The sequence below is a fragment of the Leuciscus leuciscus genome (genome assembly GCF_965113295.1).
Source record: "Leuciscus leuciscus genome assembly, chromosome: 16".
Lineage (NCBI taxonomy): Eukaryota > Metazoa > Chordata > Actinopteri > Cypriniformes > Leuciscidae > Leuciscus > Leuciscus leuciscus.
This window is the reverse complement of record NC_138740.1, coordinates 36,816,117-36,840,393: the sequence shown is the minus strand read 5'-3', so window position 1 is coordinate 36,840,393 and position 24,277 is coordinate 36,816,117. Positions and strand designations below refer to the sequence as shown.

At 38.0% G+C, this 24,277-nt stretch overlaps 1 protein-coding gene across 2 annotated transcripts in view; it reads right to left on the bottom strand.

Moving 5' to 3' along the window:
• col27a1a (collagen, type XXVII, alpha 1a) overlaps positions 1–20,610 on the bottom strand; it is a 64,259-nt gene extending 43,649 nt beyond the window's left edge. Inside the window, exons 1-7 of one of the 2 annotated variants that reach the window (XM_082140635.1) lie at positions 20,166–20,609; positions 15,027–15,094; positions 11,407–13,004; positions 6,221–6,274; positions 3,533–3,586; positions 2,617–2,670; positions 2,395–2,448 (exon numbers count right to left, since the gene is read on the bottom strand). In XM_082140635.1, the coding sequence (XP_081996761.1) occupies positions 2,395–2,448; positions 2,617–2,670; positions 3,533–3,586; positions 6,221–6,274; positions 11,407–13,004; positions 15,027–15,094; positions 20,166–20,218 (1,935 nt within the window). In that variant the 5' untranslated portion in view covers positions 20,219–20,609. Of the gene's footprint in view, positions 1–2,394; positions 2,449–2,616; positions 2,671–3,532; positions 3,587–6,220; positions 6,275–11,406; positions 13,005–15,026; positions 15,095–20,165 lie in introns of both variants that reach the window. The other variant, XM_082140636.1, reaches the window with a different exon arrangement.
• Between the last annotated feature and the right edge of the window lie 3,667 nt (positions 20,611–24,277).

Here is a 24,277-nt window from a genome sequence, read left to right as displayed (position 1 = left end):
TTTAATATAAGAAACAAATATATATTATCTGCAAATTTTATATAAGCCAGTGGTTCTCAACTGGTTTTGCTTTTTATATTTTTTATACAACACTGAAATGTATCAATATTACAATATTACCTGCATAGACCCACAATATGAGAAAAAATGTAAATGGCATGCTAAATATAAGTTTGTGGACAAATAAAACGTTCTTTTCCATGTTAAATGTTGATCAGCTGATCAATTGCTATCTTAACTATATGCAATTTTCTGATTAATTGCATTTTAATAATTGCATTCAGCATTCAACCCAAACCAGCAATCCTTTTTGGGTCTAAAATAAAGAAAGTGGATAAAGTGTTGATAATGACACTCAGTGTCAACCACTCTTATAATTGACTTTTGTCGTTTTGACTAGTTGTTGCTGTTCTAGACATTACATGTGCATGCTCACGACCATCGTTTAAAACAGGCATCCACTACAGGATTTTTCCAGCGTTCCCACTGTTGAATCCTTCCAACGCAAACACACACACATACACAAACACACACATGAAGCTGGAAGCGCTATTACTTACAGTGAAATGCCTGGCAGAGAGTCTAAACTTACTATAATCATGCACAGCTGAGACGTGAAACACACACACACACACACACACACACACACACACACACACACACACACACACACACACACACACACACACTAATGGCTGTAACAAAGAGAGTTACTCATGGTGAACGACTGTACAACTCTCAATAGCCCTGCTTGACATGTATGTGCGCTGAGTATAAAGGAGTGATAGACGACTCATCGGGGATTCCCTCTGATGTTTACAGTGGGTTTCCATGTCTACGGAAGACACAGTGAGCCAGGATGAGTGGGAGCGTTTCAGAGTGTTTGCGTGGGTCTCGTAAGCAAGAAGGCAAACATCTGCGCTAATGTCAACCAGCAATTCAACAGCAAAAATAGAATGTGCACATTGTTCAGAATTACTGAAATAATGGAGAGAATGATTCAAGCGCTTCTGGAGCTGCACGATTAATTGTTAAAGTGCCCCCTTATGCTTTTTAAAATATTACTTTTCATGCAGTGTGTACTGTTTGTGTACGTAACAGGTCTGCAAAGTTTTAAATATCAAAGTGCATGACAAATAGTTATTGTCTCCTAAAAGAAAGAATCAATTCTGAACTGCTGAAATGAGTCGTCATTAATTCCAGTCTCACTTCCTGTTACTTAATGTAAGACATTTGCATAATGCCAGTCTATGGTCTTCATTGGCTGCCCGTGAACAACGTCTACTTTGACCCTCAAACACTGTAGTTGTAGCTGAGACTGGAAGAGTTTGTCTTGTGTTGTCTATGTAGAGAAGATGTTGTTTTCAGCGCTGTGAATCTACTTTGATGCACTTAAAAAAATAAGGACTCACGCTGGAATTTATACTGAAAACCCGACGCCATTGTTACTGTTCATATCACTGTGTATCAAGCGCTGAGCTGAAATTTAGAAACAGTAATAGGCGTTTTATTTGTGACATGCTTTCAGCATTCGACCAATCACAACAGACTGGGCCGTCTGACCAATCAGAGCAAAGTATGCGGAAAGGAGGGGTTTGAAGAGACTAAATTGTTGAATAAACTGTTTTCAGAGGAAATGTACGTGTTTTTTGTCCTTGGTTGCATGTAAACCTATTGTAGGAGACCTTCCAAACAAAATTAGGAACCTTTAAAATAGCATAATAGTGGCACTTTAAAAGATTGTGATCTTGATTCAAACACCCATGCGATCTTATTCCTAAATGACAATGATTTGGTGATGTAAACCTTTGACAAGTAAGATCACAGCAAGCATTCAAATCTGCATTGGTGCTGCCGCTGACCCAGAGAGAGCAGTTGTCATATATAGCACTGTATAGCAGTTGTCATCTTTTCTTCAATCACACAGTATCATTATTTCCGAGTAACAATAATTCAAATTATTATAGAAGTGCTGGAATAAAAGTTTGTAGTTTGGATATAAACAATGATGTCTAAGGTAGCGATCAAAATAGAGAAAATCACCTTTTTTAAAACAACTTATCAATTACATTGTTACGCCAGTAGGTGGCGTCAAGTGACTTAAAACATTTTTTATTTGTCATTGAATCATTAATTCAAGAGATTAGTTCAAAAACGCTGATTCATCCAGTGATGAGACGAGTGAAGTCTTTATGAGTCATTGAATCATTCATTCAATCATTTAAAAAAAAAAGTTTTTTAAATAGACTGTAGTAACTAACATTTTCTCAGAGCCTCCAGCAATTTACATGTTGTTGTTTTTTTAATCGTGTGAGAATCATGATCTCTATTTGGATTTTTTGATTCTCAATTTATCCAGAATCACGCAGCTCTAGGCGTTTCAGAATATCTTACCTTCCGGCCTTCCATCCCGACTAAACCAACAGGACCAAGCAGACCAACGTCTCCCTATAAACACAGACAAGCAAACATGAGGCACAAACACTCAGATGCTGCTCTAACTCTTCTTGTGTGTCTGTTAGGTTGACAAAGATCCTTATTCTCATCAAGAACAATATTTTGGCTGTTACTAACATCGAGGAATGTGTATCAGAACAAGTGAATGTGTTTTCTCACTTTATCTCCTTTTGGTGCTTTTCCAGGTGAGAGTCCAGGGTCTCCTTTTTTCCCCTGAGAGAGAGAATGACAGAGAAACAAGAGACTGAGTGTGATAACTCACAGAACTAGAGTTTAAATCGTACGATGATAGTGTCAGTGGTATTTCATCACCTACCAGGCCCAGTCGCTTAGACAAGCAACAGCACTCCTCTTAGCAAACAACACTGAAGATGCTAATCAGATCAAAACAAGGCACGACTGTTTTGATCTTTATACATTATTACAGCAGTTAAGGGTTTATGTGTGCATGTACATGTGTGTGTCACAGACAGAAAGAGAGAGAGAACGACGAAGTTTGACTCCAGGCCGTTATACCTTAACCAAGAGTGTCTTCAAAGGCTGCTTGAAATAATTAAACACAGAAAGCAGAGAGCATGCAATTGCACAAACACCCTGCTGAGCTGCTCGGCTGTTTACCACCTTTGTTGTATTTACAGGGATGAAGGGGGCTGACCAATCACACACCAGGACATCACACGCACACCTAACTTGGAGGCATGTTTAGTGGTCTTGGTTTATTGCCTCTCTTTAATACTACAACTACACTTCATCGTCGCTCTTTTCTATATCTTGGGAAAGACTTTCCACTACCTGCTGGGCTTCTCTTCAGTTCAAATAAATCAAAGTGTATGCGTGTGTGTGTGTGTGTGTGTGTGTGTGTGTGTGTGTGTGTGTGTGTGTGTGTGTGTGTGTGTGTGTGTTCATGTGTATGACTGCCTGTGTTTCCAAAACCTTGTCTGGGTTTTGTATGCAGGCCAATAGTATCAGCAGGTGGTGCGGTGATGAACATAACAGAAGGATGAACAGAGTAAGATGAGCAGAGCAGTGCATGGGACAGACTGCAGATTATCTGATGATAAATGTTGGTTTTTACCTTCAATCCTGGAAGACCGGGTAGACCTGGCTTGCCGTGTGGTCCTGGGGGTCCCTGCAGGAAATAACATACATACAACATACACATTAAGAATGAATAATTAATCAAAACTGAAAAGCATTTAATAGTTCACCTACTGTAAAAAAGGAAAGCTGACCACAGATGCAAATGGGTATATGGGTATAATAGTAATGGCGATCCTGAGAATGCAATTGCCTTAACATGCATAGAGTTAATCTCGCCTAGCAACACACTTTTGTGTTTATATACTTGCATACTTGAGTATGCTTGTGTATTCCTCTGTTCCAGATGCAGTGAATAGATCTGAGATGGTTTCTACCGATTTTTTGCATTTAACTTTGACCTTTCATTTGACCCTGACCTTGTTCTGATAGCACTTCTTTTAAACAACTTCCCGCTTGAGGTCAGAGGTCACAGCGAGTGTCAAGGTCAGTGGGTGTTATTGGAGGGAAACAGTCCATAAGAAAGCCCAACAGATTGAGTGATACCATGCATAAAGTCAAAAACAAAAGCAATGCACGTGTTTAAAAACCACCAAAAGCCGAGCGAATGTGTGTGTGTGTGTGTGTGTGTGTGTGTGTGTGTGTGTGTGTGTGTGTTTGATATCATATTGTATATTGATGAAACATCAAATATTATTATTCTGTAGCTGATATAAAATTTTACTCTGTGTGACAGACTCATGAGAACTAACAGAGCCAAAGTCTCTGATCTGCACCCAGACAAGCAATAAAATATGATTCACTGTCACAAAATAGTTTATTCAAACTGTTTGCATCAATGAACTCGTTCAAAACACTCAAAATGTTCATGAAAATCCCTGTGTGGCTTTTTTACACATACATTTTTTTGTAATTTTTTTTTTTTTAAGGAAAAATTTACATGTTATGCATTACTATTTATTGATATATATAAGGAGTTAATATGTAATGATTATAATATATATACTACCGTTTAAAAGTTTGGGGTCAGAACGATTTCTGAAGGATCATGTGACACTGGAGTAATGATGCTGAAAATACAGCTTTGATCACAGGAATAAATTACATTTTAAAATATATTCAAATAGAAAACAGTTTTTTTGAATTGTAATAATATTTCACATTATTACTGTTTTTACTGTATTTTTAATTATAAATGCAGCCTTGGTGAGCATGACAGACTTACTGACATTACTGACATCAAACTTAAAATCTTACTGACATTAAAACTTTTGAAAGCTATATATATATATATATATCAATCAGAGGTTTGTACAAAGAGGAAGCAAAGATTGCAAAGAAAGCGCAAATAATGTAGGCTGACTTTACTGAAAGTCTTCTTTGTTCTAACAAGCAACACACACACACACACACACACACACACACACACACACACACACACACACACACACACACACACACACACACACACACACACACACACACACACACACACACACACACACACACACACACAAATAACACACATTTAACATGAAAAGAGTGCAGGCTGAACAAGGCCTAGCAGTCAGTCTTTATAACACATGCTCTGAAATACTTCACACCAGCACAAACACACACAACAGAGAGTGACCTCACGGCGGTCCTTTGACGTGCGGACACTACATGTTGACTTCAGTTGCTAAAACAACACATCGCACCCATGTGATCCTGTCAACAAAGGTCAGAGTTCAAGGTAAGTTTAGTGGGTCTATGGCTCTCTGTGTTTGATTTTGCTACAAGATTCTTCACAAGTACTCTTTATTCAAAGGGACAGAACACCCAAAAATGTAAAACCATCTATTATCTGTGTATTAAATATGTGAGATGAGCTACAATACTAAATTTTAATCCCCACAAATGAAATTTCTGTCATCATTTACTCTCATGTCATTTCAAACCAATAAGACTCATATTTGAAACATAAATATTTATTTTGAATGAAATCTGATATTTCTGTCCCTCCATTGAAAGTCTATTCACCAAAAATTCTTGCACTTCAAAACAAAGACCGTAAAATAGTCCATATGAACTGAGCCGTTTAATACAAGTTGTCTTTACATAATGAGCAGATTTAATTTGGGGCGTTTATTCACACATAAATATTGATCAGCGAACATAAGCAGAAGCTCAACCGTACTTGCTTGATGTGTGAGAATGAACCTCACTGGAAGTTTTAAAGCGTCGACGTTTTGGGTGAATAGACTTTCAATGGAGAGACAGAAATCGATCCGATTTCATTCAAAATATCTTTATTTGTGTTCCAAAGATGAACAAAAGTCTTATGCAAGTAGGCGGAGTAAATCCTGAAAAAAACTATATTTTTGGATTAACTATCCCTTTAATACTTTAAAAACTAGGTGCAATTGTAGTTGTGATTTCGTAACTTCATTAAAAACACACAAATGACAAAACAGAGGAAGAAAGTTGAAATGATTGAGTGTGAAAGTGAGTGTGACAGACGGATCCGGAGGGGCGGTTTGTATATTGTTCTGAGGTCAGATTGACCTGCTGACCAGACAAAACCCAGACACTCGCACTAAAAAAGCACCAATAAAACACAAATACATTAGGGCGAACAGTGTGTGAGAGATTTTATAAGGCACTGCATTTTACAAACTTCCTGTTTATATCTGAGGTCGAAGGTCAGTAGCTTTTTGAGTCTAACACACACATGCACACTCACCCGAGGTCCTCTCGTCCCTGGCTGCCCTGGTTTCCCTGGAGGTCCCGGAATTCCCTACCAAACACAAGAGCGTACTTATGAATCGCTGCATAGGTGTGCTAATAGAGCTGCAAGGTCCTGCTTAAAAACTAAACACAGCAAAGAGGAAACAGGAAGTCATTTGAAGGAATTTCCTTTTTATGATAATGAGCTACAGACTTACAGAAGACCTGTAGATCCTGTATCCCACTGTGTGTGTGTGTGTGTATGTGTGTATTATGTGCGTTTATGAAAAGATCCCTGCAGGTCCTTTTCTGTAGCTTAGAAGGTATGTACCAATCCTACAGTTCTCCCCTATAGTATGGCGGCATTAAAACAAGAACATAAGAATACAAATGTCAATCTATCAAACTGTACAACTGTCCATCAATGATTTGTTTGGGAAAAAATATTTGGTCAAATATTTCATATTTATCAAAAAAATATTTTTGTAATATAGAATATTAATAAAATAAATATTCAAAAATATTTGTAAAATATTTATAAAATAAGCAATATTTTATTGCTTATTATATATATATAAATGTATATGTAATAATTTATAATTTTGTTTATAAAATAAACATTTTATTTATTAATATAAACTATTTATTTACAAAATATTTTATAAATATTTCTATTCATAAAATAATTACAATTTTATTTATCATCATTTTATTTATATAAACCATAAAATAATTAAAATTGTATTAAATATTTTCTAAATATGCATATAAATAAATAAAATAATGTTATTTTTAAACGACAACAATAATAATAAATAAAAAATTAAAACAATATGATATTTTTTTACTATATTTTATTTATTGATATAAATTATCTGTACAATAAAATAATATCTTCATAATATTTTAACCAAACATGGGTCGCGAAAGCAGTTTAATGTAGATTTGTACTGTATTTTTAATATATTAGTTAAACATTTAGTTTAGTTAAACATTCTTAATCTACTTGGCAACAATGGCTATCTGGTCCAAAAGGTGGTTTTCCTCCTACTGAATAAAAACATCTATGTAAGCCATTTCAGAGCAATAATATGCAGTACATATCAAATATCATCAAATGGCCAAAAACATCAGGATTCTTCCGGTAATCTCTCCCAGCTCTATCGCTCAACCAGTATCATATGAATCAACATAGTTGCTGAAACAGAGGATCGGCTGGGTTCTCCACCTCCACCCCCCAGAGCAGTGCCACGCGGCACGGGATGAAAGACTTCCATTGAGCGCGGCTCTCACAGAAGATGAGTGTGTGAGCTTGTGTGTGTTTATGTTAAGAATCTCAGAGCTCTAGAACTATGGCTCTGTTGATGGAGGAGGGGGGATGGTGCTTTCTCACCCACATACATGTACACAGCCCCCCACCAATCACGCACCGCCAAAGTCCTCAATGAACACTGAGATACTACCATGATGCAACACTGCGGTTTGTGTTCAAAATAACATACTACCATACTACTCTAATTTCTATTTCCATATATAATGCAATACACTCAACTTCCATTCCTAGTAAGCTGAATGAATATGAATTAATAAAAGCAGCAGTACTTAATTGACGCATTTTAAGATTACTTTTAGATTAAAAATGCAAAGGAGGAGCTCAAACGTTGGGATTGTGTTTCAGGAAGCTTGCGCTCCAGACTGTCGAGGATGCGCTCAGGACCGTTTGTCGATGCTGTTGATCGTTTCACTTTAAAAGACCTCAATGTATCGTCAGGAGCCACGGGTATACATTTTGTTTTGCCTGTATATGTTTTTTTTTAATCACCAAGGATTACGGTTTCAGCTAAAAATCTTCTTTACATTACTATTAAAGAAAAAAAGTCACCTACTACTTGGATGGCCTGAGTGTGAATACATTAGCAAATTTTCATTTTTGGGTGAACTTTCCCTTTAACTCAATTAAAAAAATATTAAAAACATTTTTATTAACTGAAATGGTAAAAAAAAATATATATATATATTTATTTATTTATTTATTCACCATTTCAGTTAATAAAAATGTTTTTAATATTTTTAAATTGAGTATATATATATATATATATATATATATATATATATATATATATATATATATATATATATAGGGGGATATATGAAGAGTTCAGATGCAAAAGCCTCTAAATGCCATTTGAAATTTTCTTATAGAATGATCATTTTTATCAAGCTCGTATACTTAAAATCAATAATTTCACTTAAATGGCAATGAAAATTATCTATTAATTATCATTTAAGTGAAATTACTGAACTTAAATATACAAGCTTGATAAAAATGATCATTCTATAAGAAAATTTCAAATGGCATTTAGAGGCTTTTGCATCTGAACTCTTCATATACATTTATATTTATATAAAATATAAATATTCGATGAAATGTTGCAAAGTTGAAGCACTCAAATTACTAACCGGATCAAAAAAAAATATATAAAAAAAAATTGAAATAAAAATCAATTCAACCTAAATAGTAACATTACACACAAAAAAAACCTAACATAAAAATTACAAACACTAAAATTAAAATAAAAACATTTCATATGTTTCATGCCAATTTAAAAAAAAATAGTAGACAGTAAAAAGTACATACTGCACAGTATTCAGTTAGCCGTAGCATTTCATTCTAAACAAAGCTAGTTTGACGCTAGCAGTGTTTTGTACGGGTTATTGTATATTTAAGTAGAGCTAAAGATAGAAGCTACAGCTCATTATGTTTGAGTAAAGCATGTACTGCAGCTGTAAATAATTGCAGACTAAGAGCACGTGTGCATGTGTAATTCCTGGAGTTTTAGTCAAGTACCTGGAGAACGCATCTTTATGGTGGATGGATGATGGGGGCTTTTGGGTAATTATCCTGTGGTAATAACAGGGAACATTCTCTTGGGTGCTACACACACACACATACCTGTGAGCCTCCACTAAATTACACAAGCACACACAATGTGATTGCCTAAGGGTTGGAGGTAACCACAGCGATGTGCAGACATAAACACACAAGTTAAAATGGGTCATTGTTCAAGATGTGGGCCATTTTGTCAAGTTTAGTCAGCTTTTTAGGAAAATGCCCTCTAGAGTGTCTGAGCATCACAGACTTCTCTTTGAACATCCTTGTGAACTGAACTGTTCCCAGAAGATTTGCCTTACATCACTATTTTCTCCCCATGTTGCTCCTAGAAACGTTGCTGCTTCAGAACCTTAAAGACGTCGAAGTCCTACTGTTTAAATACGGCTGACTCGCATTTAACACAGGACCTGCAATAACTCACTTATCCTTATTTGTTTTTTGGGTCACAGGTTAGGTGGTTCCTTTTAAAATTTAGTCTCTTAAACTCTTGGTTTAAGAGTTTTCAATTCATTTGATTGAAATCCCATGCCTAGTTTTCCATGCATGGAACAGGACTCCGTGCTTGTAAAGGTCTGTGCGAGTGTCTGGGTGACTGATAAAATGTTGACCACTTCCCCTGACCTTTGACCCAGCTTTAAAAGCACATCGCTCAACGGCTTTCAAACACAAAGTGAGTCAAATGTCTGTATGAGCTACATGGGCATCATCAACATCTCAACACATTTTGACGCTAAACTGATGCTGTTTATACTAAATATACTAAAACTGCAAGCAATATTGAGCTGTTTACATCCCTTAGAAAGCATTTGAGCCACCTGGAAACTGGAGACCAGTGTCCAAACCAATATAAATCCACAAAAAAATAGATCTTTTTCTATTTGTACCACCATAAAAGTCATTTTAGGTGCAAAACTTCTATCTGGACAATAAATTATATCATATTTGAATATATAAAATATATGAAAATACACTGCAGTGCCAAAGTTTGGGGTCAGTACTTTTTTCTTTTCTTTTCTTTTTTTCTTTTATTTACCTTTATTTTACCAGGAAGTCTCATTGAGATCAAAAATCTCTTTTACAAGAGAGACCTGGGTCTTAAAAAAAAAAATTATTCTTACATTCAGCAACTGCATTAAATTGATCAAAAGTGACAGTAAATACATTTATAATGATACAAAAGATTTATATTTCAAATAAAGCTGTTCTTTTGAACAGGAATAAATTACATTTTAAAATATACAAAAATAGTTAACAGTTATTTTAAAGTTTTTTTTTTTTAAATGACAAAAACATCTAAAAATCTTACCGACCCCAAACTTTTGAATGATAGTGTACTGTATAAATACAGTTATTATTGCTGCGAGTAAAAATGGCACCTCGTTGATCAATATGCACACTGCCCCTTAACCAGGCTTAACCAGGCGTGACAAGGGATAAAAGCTAGGCCTATCTCTTATTTGTTAAAGCTAGGGCGTGCAGTTTCAAAGAGGCTAGCAATCGGATGCTAGCCTTGAAAGCATGAGATCCCATCCTCCCTTTAGAGCGTCTCCAAATCCACATCTCCTTCAAAACACATGAACACACACAGCAGAGTCTGCAAAGCGTCACGAGAGACGGCGTTAAATTACCTCATGTCTCAAAGCACGTAACATTACAATAATAATGAACGAAAACCACTTGGAGAGCTCTGTCTTGTACGACCTGACTGCTCCAGAATCATTTCGGCATTAATAGTGTTGCCATTACAGGTTTCCATCGTAGTTTTGGTTCAGGGGAAACTGTAAAAGGCGGATGCTGCTTGTTTGTGGCGCTCAGTGACTGTCTGTCTACAATGCAGCCTCATGAAACACGCTGATGACGTGTAATGTCCTAAGCTGCTATAATCATGACCAGCAATAGGACATATAGTCAGTTAGTTGCTATTTGTATTGTACTATGCAAGACAGCCCCGCTTGCAGGGAAATTTCATTGGTCAAAGATCTTGCTCCAGATTTAACATCAAATACGTTCTCATTGGATGTTACTGTGTCATGCAGCATTTTCGCTTTCAGTGCGGAGAGGCAAAATACTTGCTAATAACTTCTGAAATTTTTATAAGAAAAGTAGGATTATGTGATGTTGCAAAACAAAATTTCTGTATATCTTCATGTGTGTCACTATAGGTGGAATATTTATGAACATTTATGTCTGCTTATGTGCCCATTTTTACCTACAATCTCAAATGTGACATATGATGCACTATCAAGACTTTATCGAACACAAGCCAAGGCCCTGATAACACACACACACAAACAATGCGGCTCTCCTACCATTTTCCCAGGATCTCCTTTTTGTCCTGGCGGTCCAACCAGAAGTGAAAAGTATGTCGGCTCCACCTCAAAGCTCTGGAAATCGTCGAAAGCTGGGAGAGTCACAGTTTGGATGGCAAACCCTGGAGTGCGTGGTGTGACGTAATGCATTTTAGGTTTGTCAGGATTGACTTTGGGAGTTTTTGATGGTTTGTTTGGTGGAGCGGTGGTGAACGGAGTGGATTTGGGTGTTGGGAGGCTCTTTTTGGGTGAGGGGTTTGGGGAAAGGGTGGATTTTAGGGTTGGTAGTGTGGTGTAGGGCTTGGATTTGGGTTGGCGAGGCATTTTGTTGGTTGGCGAGGGTCTTTTGGAGGTGGTCGGTTCTGGGTCCACCAATTTTAAGTTGTTTTTTTGTTTCTTGTTAGGATTGATAGGTTGAGCACCAGTAGAAGTATTCTTCGTAGTGTTGATCTTGGTGGACTTTGGTGCAAGAGTTGGCTTCTTTACCGTGAGTTTTACAGCTGTTGGTTTGGAAGGTTTTGGTGGAGTAGTTTTGGGTCCAGTTGTTTTTGAACTTCCAAGTTTGGAAGAGGTTGGTTTAGCAATCGTGGGCTTTGGTTCAGAAGACTTTGTCGCGCCAAATTTGGGAGATATTTTTCCTGGAGTGGGTTTGGATCCAGCTGGTTTTGTGGGGGTAAGCCAGACAGCAGGTTTTGAGGCAGTCGGCTTAGGTGTCCTGAGAGTAGGTTTGGGGGTGACAGAATTTAAATATTCCCTAGATAAAGGAGGTTCAAGTCCTGTTTGCATCAAGGAAAGGGGTGGAGGTGTGGTAGAGGAAGGCTTGGGTCGTACACCATCGTTCATTCTCGCAGCAGAAGACCCTACTGCACCATTTATGGATGTCCAAAGGAAATTAGTGGGAGTGAAAGTGAAAGTGCGATTAGGTGGTAATGTGTGGGCCAATAGTGGTGGGGCGTGTCGGGATGGGAGGGGAAGTAGAGCGGGAGGCGCTGGCCTGTAGGTGTCATTTTCTCTGCACTGCCTACGGATGGCGCTGCAATAATTCTGCTGGGCTTGTGCCGAGGGCACCACATCAAACTGACAAACCGCCCCCTCAAAGGGTCCCGCACCCGGAAGCAAAGCGCTGTTGCCGCCCAAGCGGAATGTTCCACGAGGGTTCAGACGTTCGGGAAGTATGGGGAGTTTCTGCGTAACTCCACCGTTGCTCTCCGAGCAGGGAGAGTGTAGGGTCACTGATCGCCCATTAAGAACGAAGGCTAGATGATGCCAGCGTCCGTCATGGAGGTTGTACGGGAAGACCGCGGCATTCCCAGGGCCGGCGTGAAGCGTTAGCTTGCCGGGCGAAATTTCCAGCCCGAGCTGAATCTTTTTCCCAGATAGGACGGAGAAGAGAAATGCTGAGTTTAAGCGGTGAGATCGGACGCTCAGGATAATAGTGCAGTTCCAGAAGAGTTCTGGTGGGAACACAGAGCGTGTCGCAGTGGTAACTCGTGCCCGTGTCGTGAGGATGACTCCAGAGCGGAGGGAGATGACGCCAGCGGGAACGGTGCGAGAACCGAGCTCAGCACGCAGAGCCAACCGCTGCAACACGTCCACATCTGCAACACAAACCCAAACACATCTTAATACACACATATTCACAGTTATACATATATAAATATAATTATATATACATATATTATGGTTCTATACACCGTGCAAGGTTTGAGAAAGTGGAGACCAGTAGTTGCAAGTGCAAGTGACAAGGAGTAAAAATACAGGATGGCATTTAGATAGCTAACACATATGAACACATTATTAACGCTATAAAACTTTCATTTTGATTTCATGACATCTTTAGGAGGTCCATTGCTCCCTATTACATCATTTTAATGTGCTAATTCAGTTTTGTGCCATGTGTGTTAAATTCCAGGCGGAAAACATCCTTTGGGCTAAAAAAGCAGCAGCAAGTTAACAGCTGCATGTCTGTATCTGATGCCAAAACTCTAGTGCTAAAAACTGGCTTTTGACAAGGAAATTTTGTGAACTTATCACAGTGAACTTGTGTGTGTGTGTGTGTGTGTGTGTGTGTGTGTGTGTGTGTGTGTGTGTGTGTGTGTGTGTGTGTGTGTGTGTGTGTGTGTGTGTGTGTGTGTTTAACTTGGGTCAGGGTTGGCTTCACAAGGCCAGGACAGAGGCAAACGTACAAGAACAACGCCAGGAACTACTTCACACAATAGTACACTGTCTGAATGATGCTTTTTAATTACCTAAATGAGCAACTGTTTGTGTTTCACACCCATAAAACTGTGAAGGACTATCAATGGTTTTGGGACTGGACATGTTCCTGTGGTGCCATCAGCCAATCTCTTTTGTCATGAAGTCATTTTTAGGTGGCTCCAGAGTAATTAGTCAAATAGCATTTACAGCTAATGTGACTAGCTAAAAAAAAAAAACTATTCAGAATTGATCACGAAAGGCAAACATTGCAGAAATCAAATTGTGCATTTCCAAGAAGCATCCTAGAAACTTGACCAATGCATCTGATTTCAGTGAGTGTGCACATACAAACTGGGTAAAATAGAACATTTATTAATTAGACATTATTTCATTGCTTTGCAGTATTAAAAAATATTAGCATATCAAATCAATAGCTTTCTTGAATGGATAAAATTTTAGCTGGGCTTGTCACTATTCATTTCGAGATTGATTAAGCCATGATAACAGTACATGTCACGGTTTGGGTTTTGTTTCTTGTTCTTGTCATTGTCATGTTTCTGTGTCTTGTCATGTGATCCTGCCATGTGTCTTGTCATTGGTTAATCGTCCAGGTCTTTGTCCAGTATTGAATGTTTGTCCAGGATCTTGTTTGGAGTTCTGAGTTTCATGCCTTGTTTTATGTTTGATTATGTTTTTGAAGTAAAGTTGCATTTGGGTTCTCTACCAGCTTCCCTCCAGTGAATTCATTACAGTACATGTTATGTTTAATCATAATTGAGGTGTCTTAGGATGCAGCATAAACATTATGTGACATGCTCCATGAAAACTTACATCTGAGATTTTGGACAGTCAACAGAAAGTTTAATATAAATATACATACACACACACTCAATGAACTCTCATTGCTGTCAGTGTGAATGGATCTTAAAGTCTGTGATCTTCGGTTGATTCTGTAGATTTATCATAACGTTATTCCCAGGCCTTTTCATATGTGTGTTACTGTTGAGTTCGGCATGAATCAGCAGTCAAGAGGGAACATGATGTCATTTTTTCTATAAAAAAGACGCACTCACACACACTCATTCATGTAAAAGGGGTTATAGGACATGCTTTACTGGGGAAAAGTGTTCAGAACTGAGCAATGTTTGGCAGAAGAAAAGGTAAAAGTCGGGTAAGGAAACTCATACGTATGTGAGAGAGAGCGTGTTTGTGTTTCATGAATCAGGGTATTAAGTTTAATGTTGTAAAACTTTCCAAACTTAGTGGAAAGTGTGTAAGAACATGAAACTTTATTATGGTGCAATAATTCAGTGGCCTCAAAAATCTAGTTTTAACCTCATTTCCCCCCCTAATTTTTAACCACCATTTCAATGCAATCACACACAAACAAACGTTGCATGATTATATCTTTCACATCTTACCTTCAAAGAGTACTTGGGTGAATCCAAAAGAAGTACAAAAAAGTAGAATACACAGAAGAAGAGCTCTCCTAGAGACACAGAGAGAGAAAGACACAGTTACTCATTTGAATTTCCACTATTTTGTGGGTAGCAGAGTTAGATGTTGAATCAGACCTTTACATAACAGAAGCCACTTGTCAAAACATCATCATTACAATGGAGGTACACATTTCAGGCTTCTTGCACTGGCCTCGACCCAAACAAGAGGAAAATTTTACTGGCAAAACCATCATTCCGGAGTGAATGGAGTAAACCATCATCGTGATGGATGATGCCGGCCGGTTAAATGTATTTCCATGTTTATAGAGAATGAAAACATTGGGCGTGTTTTTCGTTTCTTTTCTTTCATTTGGAAATGGTCAAAATATGCATATAAACGTATACATAAGAAGTACATCAAGTCACTTTAAAGGGATAGTTCACCTAAAAATGAAAATTCTGTCATTAATTACTCCCGCTCATGTCGTTCCAAACCCGTAAGACTTTCGTTCATCTTTGGGACACAAAAACAAATATTTTTGATAAAATCTTTCATTGACAGCTAAGCAACTACCACTTTGACATCGTAAAACTAATCCATATGAATGGAGCGGATTAGTCCACATTTTCTGAAGGGACACAATCACTTTATATGATGAACAGATTGAATTTAGGCTTTTATTCACTCCATCTTTGAAACGCCTCTCGGTCAGCTATTTCAGTCATGCATGTACAGCTTTTTGTATCTCTTTGAATGGGGAAACATCAAATTCTCCAAAGCTGTTCACCAAGCTTAATTAAATTCCATTTGAAATCTTCAATTGAAATCTGACAAAAACTCTCATAAATTTTGTTCCAAAACACTCAAATCATGACAAAAAACTGCATTTTTCAGGCTGAACCAGGCAATGCGAGTGTGCAGTCATAAGCTGGCGTCTCAGAACATTGACCGTTTCTAAAGCAACCGGAGCTTCTATCGGCAGCGGCATGAAATTACTTTACCTAAACTTTCCAATTATCAAAAAACCTTGAAAAAATATATCATGGTTTCCACAAAAATATTCAGCAGCACAAATGTTAAACATTGATAATAATATGACTGATTAAGTTGGTTTCTGAAGATGACGCGACACTGAAAACACATTTAAAATTACATTTTAAAATATAGTCAAATAGAAAACAGTTTAAGAAAACTTTAATAGTTTAAACTGTAATAACATAACAATATTACAGTTTTTACGGCATTTTTTTAAAAGTAGTATACAGTATAGTATTTATTTTGAGGTGTGCTAAATATTACATTTAACAGTGTTTAACTGAATGTCAGATGACGGCGAAGGTAATAAAAAATATATACATATATATATATATATATATAAAATACTCACAGATAAATAACCCCTGAAACATCAGCTTACCTTAGCAAACAACACTAATACTACAGTGAAAACTGTTAGACTTTATGTGTGACGATTCCACAAAGGAACCTCAGATGTAGTTTTTTGCCAGACTGACCCTGTTGAACTTTGACCTTTGCACCCTAACCTCTGATTTCACAGGCACATGAAAGAGGAAGTGACCCATAGGGAAAGGATTTCAATTATGATTGGCAGGGTAGACGGAGCGCTCCAAACCCCCACTGTGCATGCGGACATGTATGCGGAGTGTGTGTGTGCGCCTTCGCCTGACAGCTGCTTTAAACATTACCTGGTGACCACAAAACACACACACTTTTATCTACCATGCACAAACACGCGGCCCTAGACTCCCCCAGGATCCCCGTACCTGAGTCAGGAAGTGAAGCGTCTCGCCGCAGAGTTTCTCAGCCAATCAGAACGGCAGAAACACCGGCCAGTCTGACCTCACAGTTAGTAAGCCACCACAAACAGATGAGTGAGAAACAGTGTGTGTGTGTCGCAGCTGAATGTGCTCTTTCTATTGTGTGTGTGTGTGTTCATTGCAGAGAATTACTCATGGATGTGTCAAGCATCTCGAGTCCCATAAACACTGTGAGTGAATATTTGTATAATGCAATAACAGAAATCTTATCTATCTCGTTTAAAGTTTTGATTTTTTTTAAGGGAAATCCATGGGAACATGGGAAAATGTGTTAAACTGAACTGACAGATTCACATCTCTAGGTGATGCTAAAATATCCAATAACTAAAGTCAAAGCAGATTTAGAAGAAAAAGTGAATATGAATGTGTAAGTCTGGGGACAAACTTGACAGCAGAAGTAAGGAAAATCAGACAAAACCATTCTGAGACATCCAAGGACGTTGCCAGTTGGGAAAAATTACAAAATAAAATAAATACTCATTATAATTAGCTTATATAAGATCATTAGAAGTCTATGGGGTTATGTCCTCATTTAAAGTAAAAGTGAGTGTGTGTAGTGTCAATAGCGTATTTAGCTCAAGTGTCCCTTTTCCAGGCCTAGTTATTTAGTGAGTGGAATTTTTTTCAATGGTAGCAACCACACATGTACACACAAATGTGTAAACTCACACACACTATGTACACAGACGACTAAACAGACCCATCCTTGCATACAACAACCCTTCTCTTTCTCTCTTTTACTTCAGTAATAGAAGAGTGGAAAATTCCTTCTATTCGGCACACAGTGATGGACATTGATGAGGAAGAACATGACCCCTGCTCTACAACACCATCCTTATCCTATTCACTCTTCCCTTTTAGGCACAAAATACAAGTTTGAGTTAAAATTTGGAGGTATATAAGTGTATATGAAGAACACAAGCACATATCTCTCACAGAGAGGATCCAACATCATTATATTCCTGTCTGGTCTGAAGTTAGTGTTATGTAGGGCGCACCCTGGTGGACAGTGGCGGAAGTGCAAAGTATCCGGTTACAGGTATCACCGGCATCAAAAACAAACAAACGAACAGCGGTTCGAGAGCTCAGATCAGACCGCACAAGATGCACTAAAGCAGAGGTACCATAAACATAGTTATGAAACGGATAGTTGGTTGGTCAATTCAGCGTTTCAGCAGTGCTAAATACACATAATTCAGCTATGAAGGGAAACACCTGTTCACCAGCTACTGTAGGCCTAGATATCACTGCGCACCTCAGTTACACCCACAGTCTATGGTTACACCTCAGGGACTACATCTTTTAGCGGAAGGGTCACAATTGCTTAATCAAATAACGTTTAATAGAAATGTGTGTCCTTAGCTGTGATATGATGTCTACAATTGAACAGCATTAGCACACTACAGTTTCTATTCACTTTCAGGTTTGCTTGGAAGTGGTTCAAATGGTTCATTTCCAAGATTTATTCATGGCCTTTTCCCCTAGTTTCGTTTTTTAATCTTTTAATTTAAGGGACTTTTTTTTTCTTGCTTTCCTGCCCCAGTTACGTGCAATGCATTTGGGTAGCTATCATAAAATATGTGGTTTACTGGTTGTCAGAGTGGTATTTATAACACACACACCATAAACAACCATACATGCAAAGTCACAGAAAGCACACTTTAACTCTTCACTGCTCTGAAAATATGTAGGCTTATGTAAAACTATTGAGTATTTTATACCTGATTAAACATTTGCTTGTTGTATTTTTGTATATTTTTTATATAGGCTACACACACTGGCAAACGTTCTATAGATTGTTGCATAAAACATTCCTGGAATGTTATAAATGGGAATATTGCTGAATAACCTCTATAGTCAAGTACAAGTTAAAGCACATTTCATTCTCGGTTTACATGATGCAAGAAATGTCATTACATCTAGGCCTAGTTGTTCTGCTATTCTAAGACCTGAACAGGTTATTCATTCATTCACTTGTAAAAAAAAAAAAAAAAAAAAAGTTGCTGCCTACAATTTTTAAGTAGCCTACAATCAACTTGGATGTTTCAGTCATTTCAACTTAAATTACATTAAACTGACTTATTTAAAAAATGAGTTTAATTTTTTATAACTTATATGTTGTCATAACTTATTGATCATATAATTTTCATCCATTCATTCATTCGTGACGCGTCCACTCGCATCACGGGCATCAGAGCCACAGTTGAAGGTGTGAGGAACGGAAGTCTTGTTTGTTTAGCGTCTCTGTGCGGTTTGACTGATGCCCAGTTGCAAATACACACGTACACACACAAACATACAAGCACACTGAGACTATTTTCAACAGACGCTTCCAAGAATTCCAAGTTTCCACGAGCGCCTCGAATAGAACCTTGAGCGCGTTTCCCTAGAGCGCAAAACATACCGGAAGCGATGACATTCGATTCCGTTCATCTTGAGGCGAAATAAACTGATAATGATTCTGAATCTAGGCTACAGCATGAACTCTGCAGTCCAATTCAACGAATCACTATACGAGCCGGTTCTCCAAAGTGAACCAAAACACTTGAATCTGTCTGAAGTTACTGAATTAATTAGAATGAATCGCTAATCATTGTTGGACTCGTAATAAAACAAAAACCGACAGGTTGTTAATATTACAACATGCAGGGTTAATTCAGGATAATTGGGACATTTTCCCAGTCATAAAGTGTCCCTATAAACATACACTCAATTAGACTACTGTGGTTTCACTGAATGAATGAAATGTTATTTATTTGTTTTAATATTAAAAACCAATTATTGGAATAATATTAAATGGATCCATAAAGGAACAATAAAAGACAATAAAAATAGCGAGAATGCGTCGTATGTAAACAGCCCTTTCCTAGAGTTAGAAATGAACCCAAAGACCTCATCCACAGTCAAAACCACATGCCAATGCGCAAAAGTTTTGTATTAAACTGACCTTGGAGTTCTTGGACCTCTTCAGAAACCTATGCTGCCTGCGCGTAATGATGGTAAAGAGCTGGCTCGAGCACATCTCTGCTGGTACACCTGGACCCTTTCAGTTAAAGATCGGGTTCTGTTCAGTTCTGAACGCTGGCCAAGTAACACAGGTAAAGCGGCGCGCGAACAAGCACCCATTCACCCGGCACCAACACACACAAACCAGCGCGCCCTGCGCAAACATCCAGTCACCAAGCGCTCTTTGTCTCCGGTGTAACCGGGTAACGGAGGTGCCCGACCTGCATGACTGACCCGTTAAGTAGGTACCTGATATGAGGTAAAACTGAGACTTACTTTGCCACCAGACGAGAGGTTCTGCGGACTCTCCTTCGGGTCGCTAAATTCATTTGTATTCATTTGTCCCGGCAGTCAAAATCCTGATCCGTTAATCTGCGTGACTGCGTCGCTGCCCGAGAGCGCGAGCCGTCGTCTCATGCATCGGATAAACCGTTGTGCGGAATGAGCACGATCTCCCACCGGTCTGCTGCGCGCGACACCACCATAAATCCCTCCCGTGGAGCGACGGGAATAATCCGCGGGCGATTCTGTCCGGTCCTGCCCGGGTGCTGTAGGCATTTATGCCGGGTTGGCAACAGCTACAGCAGCTACTGGATGTTTGGTGCTTGGGGGGTTTGAGGAGTCAGGAGTGGAAGTTTCATCCTTTTTCCTTTTTTAAATAGCAGTTTGGAGAGCAGCTGTGGCGAGCGCCGGGTGTCGGGTTACACAGCAGCCGTACATACGCCCCTTGTGGGAGGGCACACCGGGGCACCTCGGCCCCTGCCAAGGTTAGGATACCAATGGGCTTTTCACACTTCAAGATGTTAACCCAGGGTTAATTTTAATGCAGGACTAACGCTGGATTGTCTTGTTACAGGTTTCAAAATTGTTTTGTATTTCATAATTGTTTTACATACTGCAGACAAAAACATTAGGTTTATTTAAAAAAAAAAAATGCACTGGTTAATTTGAGATTTTGGCCTTTTCATATTGTGTTGTTTCAGACTAGTGGAAAGCAAGCATCTAAAAAACAGTTTTAAGTGTTTATTTTATTGCACTTTATATCTGTGCCATTAGATTTCCATTACAATATATATCTTTAAAGGCCATTTCTCAAAATAATTTTTTTCTTTTTTTCTTAATAAGCCAGATATCTCCACTTCAGTAGCTCTCATATACACCAAACTTTACAGTTTTATTCTATATTCTGATATTCATTACAGACGGTTGGTTCATATGTAGTTTGCCTGCAAACATTTTACTCCTAAAAAATATTTTCTGATTTAATGTCAACAAAATGAAACAAGAATTGTTTGTAATTGTAATGACACTATTGTCTTCTGTAGAGCTGCTTTATTGCTGAATTTAATTTGTTTTAATAATTAATGAATTTTGCATTGTTTTTACATGCTGTTCCCTAAATAATGATAGTGGAAATATTCAATAGCTTTTTGTGTCTATAAAATGACAAATATTCACTGGAGTAAAAAAATATGTCAACTTAGCCCCAGTCCCATATTCAGGTAAATAAATAAATAAATTAATTAATAAAACAGATTTGACGAGTACAGCATGCAAAATACGTGACTGTCATTGCCATGTAAATCCACTAATAAATACAATTTCTTCACTTCAGTTAACATATCTGCATATATGGTTTGATATTTAGAAGTCAACATGAAATCAAATGTATACAAGTTCCTAGTTTTTATATTCTTTCATCAAAATGTAATAACTTGCTCTGTCACTGAGAGTTTTAATTTTCATAGTCACCTGCTTCTCCCTTCCAACCACCTGTAATAGAAACACCTTTCACATTATATTAAAGTAAAACATTTTGAGGATGCTATTTTTACTGACTCAGATGCTGAAACTAAACAGCATGTGAATTCCTGTGACTACAAATCTCATGAATATTTAATGAGACAATCATTGAGGCAGTTTATAATTGGATGCCTGGTGTAAAACAGCTTGACTAAAGCCTGGTGCACACTACGATTTTGGCAATGATTTGGCCGCCTGAGACAAATTTTTGTGAATCCTAATAGATTCCTCTGATCATGAGCCAAAATCTGAAGTCTTTGATTAGTTTGACATGTTTGCTGACAGCCGATTATTGAGCAATGCATTGAAATCTGACCTCAGACAAAACTCTAGCAGTGTCAGAAGTTTTGAGGCGCAGTCCTGCTGTGTGGCTTCTCTTACTACGACAACAGTCAAATCAAACCAATAGGAGCGCAGAACCGGATGATGCAATTAGTGAGACAACAACAAACCACCATTTGCTCTACACACACGTCTTTGTTTTTTTCCCTTTTTTTTTCAAGAAAAGCCATGATCAAAATGAATGCTAGAGATTGTTTTTGTTTGCTAGCCACCATTTGTATCCCGCATGTGAATGCAGCTCACAGTCACTGAACGAACGTGTCACAGCTTTATTAGACAAATCTTCTTGCATGTGTCCATTTTTAACGCGTCTCGACTGCTGTACAGTCTGACATTAATGACAACAGATATCCTACAGTAGCCGCGTTTCCATCTCCAGTTTTGCGAAATCTTTTTCGAATTGCTTGAAAAACCACCTCATGCGAGCGTAAAAACTTTTTTGCGATAAATGGGAGTTTTTGCGAATTTGACGTGTTTCCATTGGGTATATTTTCAAATTGCCCTTCAAATTGCGCAAATTGAAATTGTGAATTGAAAATTTACCCAATGGAAACACGTCAAATTCGCAAAAACTCCCATTTATCGCAAAAAAGTTTTTACGCTCGCATGAGGTGGTTTTTCAAGCAATTCGAAAAAGATTTCGCAAAACTGCAATGGAACAGTTTTTGCACATTTACAGGTCAGCTGACGTAGATGACGCGGTGTGTTTGGACAGAATACGAGACAGAGTTCTTTATTAAATTCATAAAAGACAGAAGAATTACAGGAATACTGGATTCTAAACCTCAAATAAATGCCACAATCAAGACCCCGAAGCAGAAATGAGTGAGAAACACCCAGAAACACCTCATATGAGCCGCTCTCAAGTATAAGGGTTTTTCCTTGCCATTAATGATTGGATAACACACATGCGTCTCCTTCGATTAATAATAATGGCCAGTGCGGTGGATGAGATATACATAAACCTACCAACGTCTATTGCAATGATTTTTGGAATGACTTATGAGAGGAAAAAATGACATTGTAGTCGCATAACATCGGTTAATGGAAACGGCGTCATTTCGCAATTGTTTTTTGTCGACATTTAGAAGAAGAAGAAAAATCGCAAAAGTTTTGCGCAAATCTGTAATGGAAACGCGCCTAGTGTGACATGGCTTACAGCGGGGATCATGTTCATACAGTCTGAAAAGTTTATACTATCGTATTTCTGTCATGACAACTCTGAGTGTTGGTAACGGGTATAACAATGTTAATATATTTAGTCTTGGCAGAATAGATCTGCTACGCTGCTGCTGTTATTGCTGCGTAAGACACTGACAGCCAATCAGAATTCATTACACTTCAAAGAGCTCCAGCACTTAAGAGCAAGTAAGACATCCTGCCGCTGCTGTACATGAATTACCCGTAGCAGATCTATACAGAGGGTGGAGGGTTTCTGAAAGTATTTGAAGGTTGAGCAGCGAGCTCATTGGCTGATGATACAGCCGGAAACAATCAGCTGAGCCCTTAGAGAATGACGTAACTGCAAGCCGGTTGAGTTCAGGACCTATTAGCCTGTGAGAGTTTCATGACAGAACTTTGTATATCGTACAGTGTCAGTCCGGCTTTACACTACTGTAGGATCATGTTGCTCTGATTCTAAACCTTTAGGATAGTGATGCTAACTTCTGGAGCAGGGCTTTATAACCTATAGGATTAACACTCTTAAAAATAAAGGTTCTTTATTGGCATTGATGGCTCCATGAAGAACCTGAAACATCCATTGAACTTTTCAATTGTACAAAAGGTTCTTTATAGTGGAAAAATGTTAATTAGATTTTTAAAATGTTCTTCACAATAAGAATTTCTTTGTTTCTTTCTTTTTACTTCAATGGTTCTTATATGGCATCACTAAAGTTGTATTTTCTCAACCTGTTGAAAAACCTTCAAAGAGTCTGATGTCCTGTCTGATACCTGCAGATCTCTGAAACCTGCTCTGTACTAAATGATTTAAGCATGAAGAAAAACAGCAAGTCTTTGAGTTTCTCTATGGCTTGTTCAGAGGTGAAACGGGTCTGAAAGGTTACTGTGTACAGCATTTCCTCTAATTATGTGCATTTTGGATGCGTAACCACTACCTTAACCTGACAATTTGCCATGGATATTTAGCAGCGTGAATTTAACTCGCTGTAAAGATACAGATTCTGATCTAAATATGGGCCCTACGCCCAGGCAAGCACGTCCCACCCTGTAAACGCGTGTAT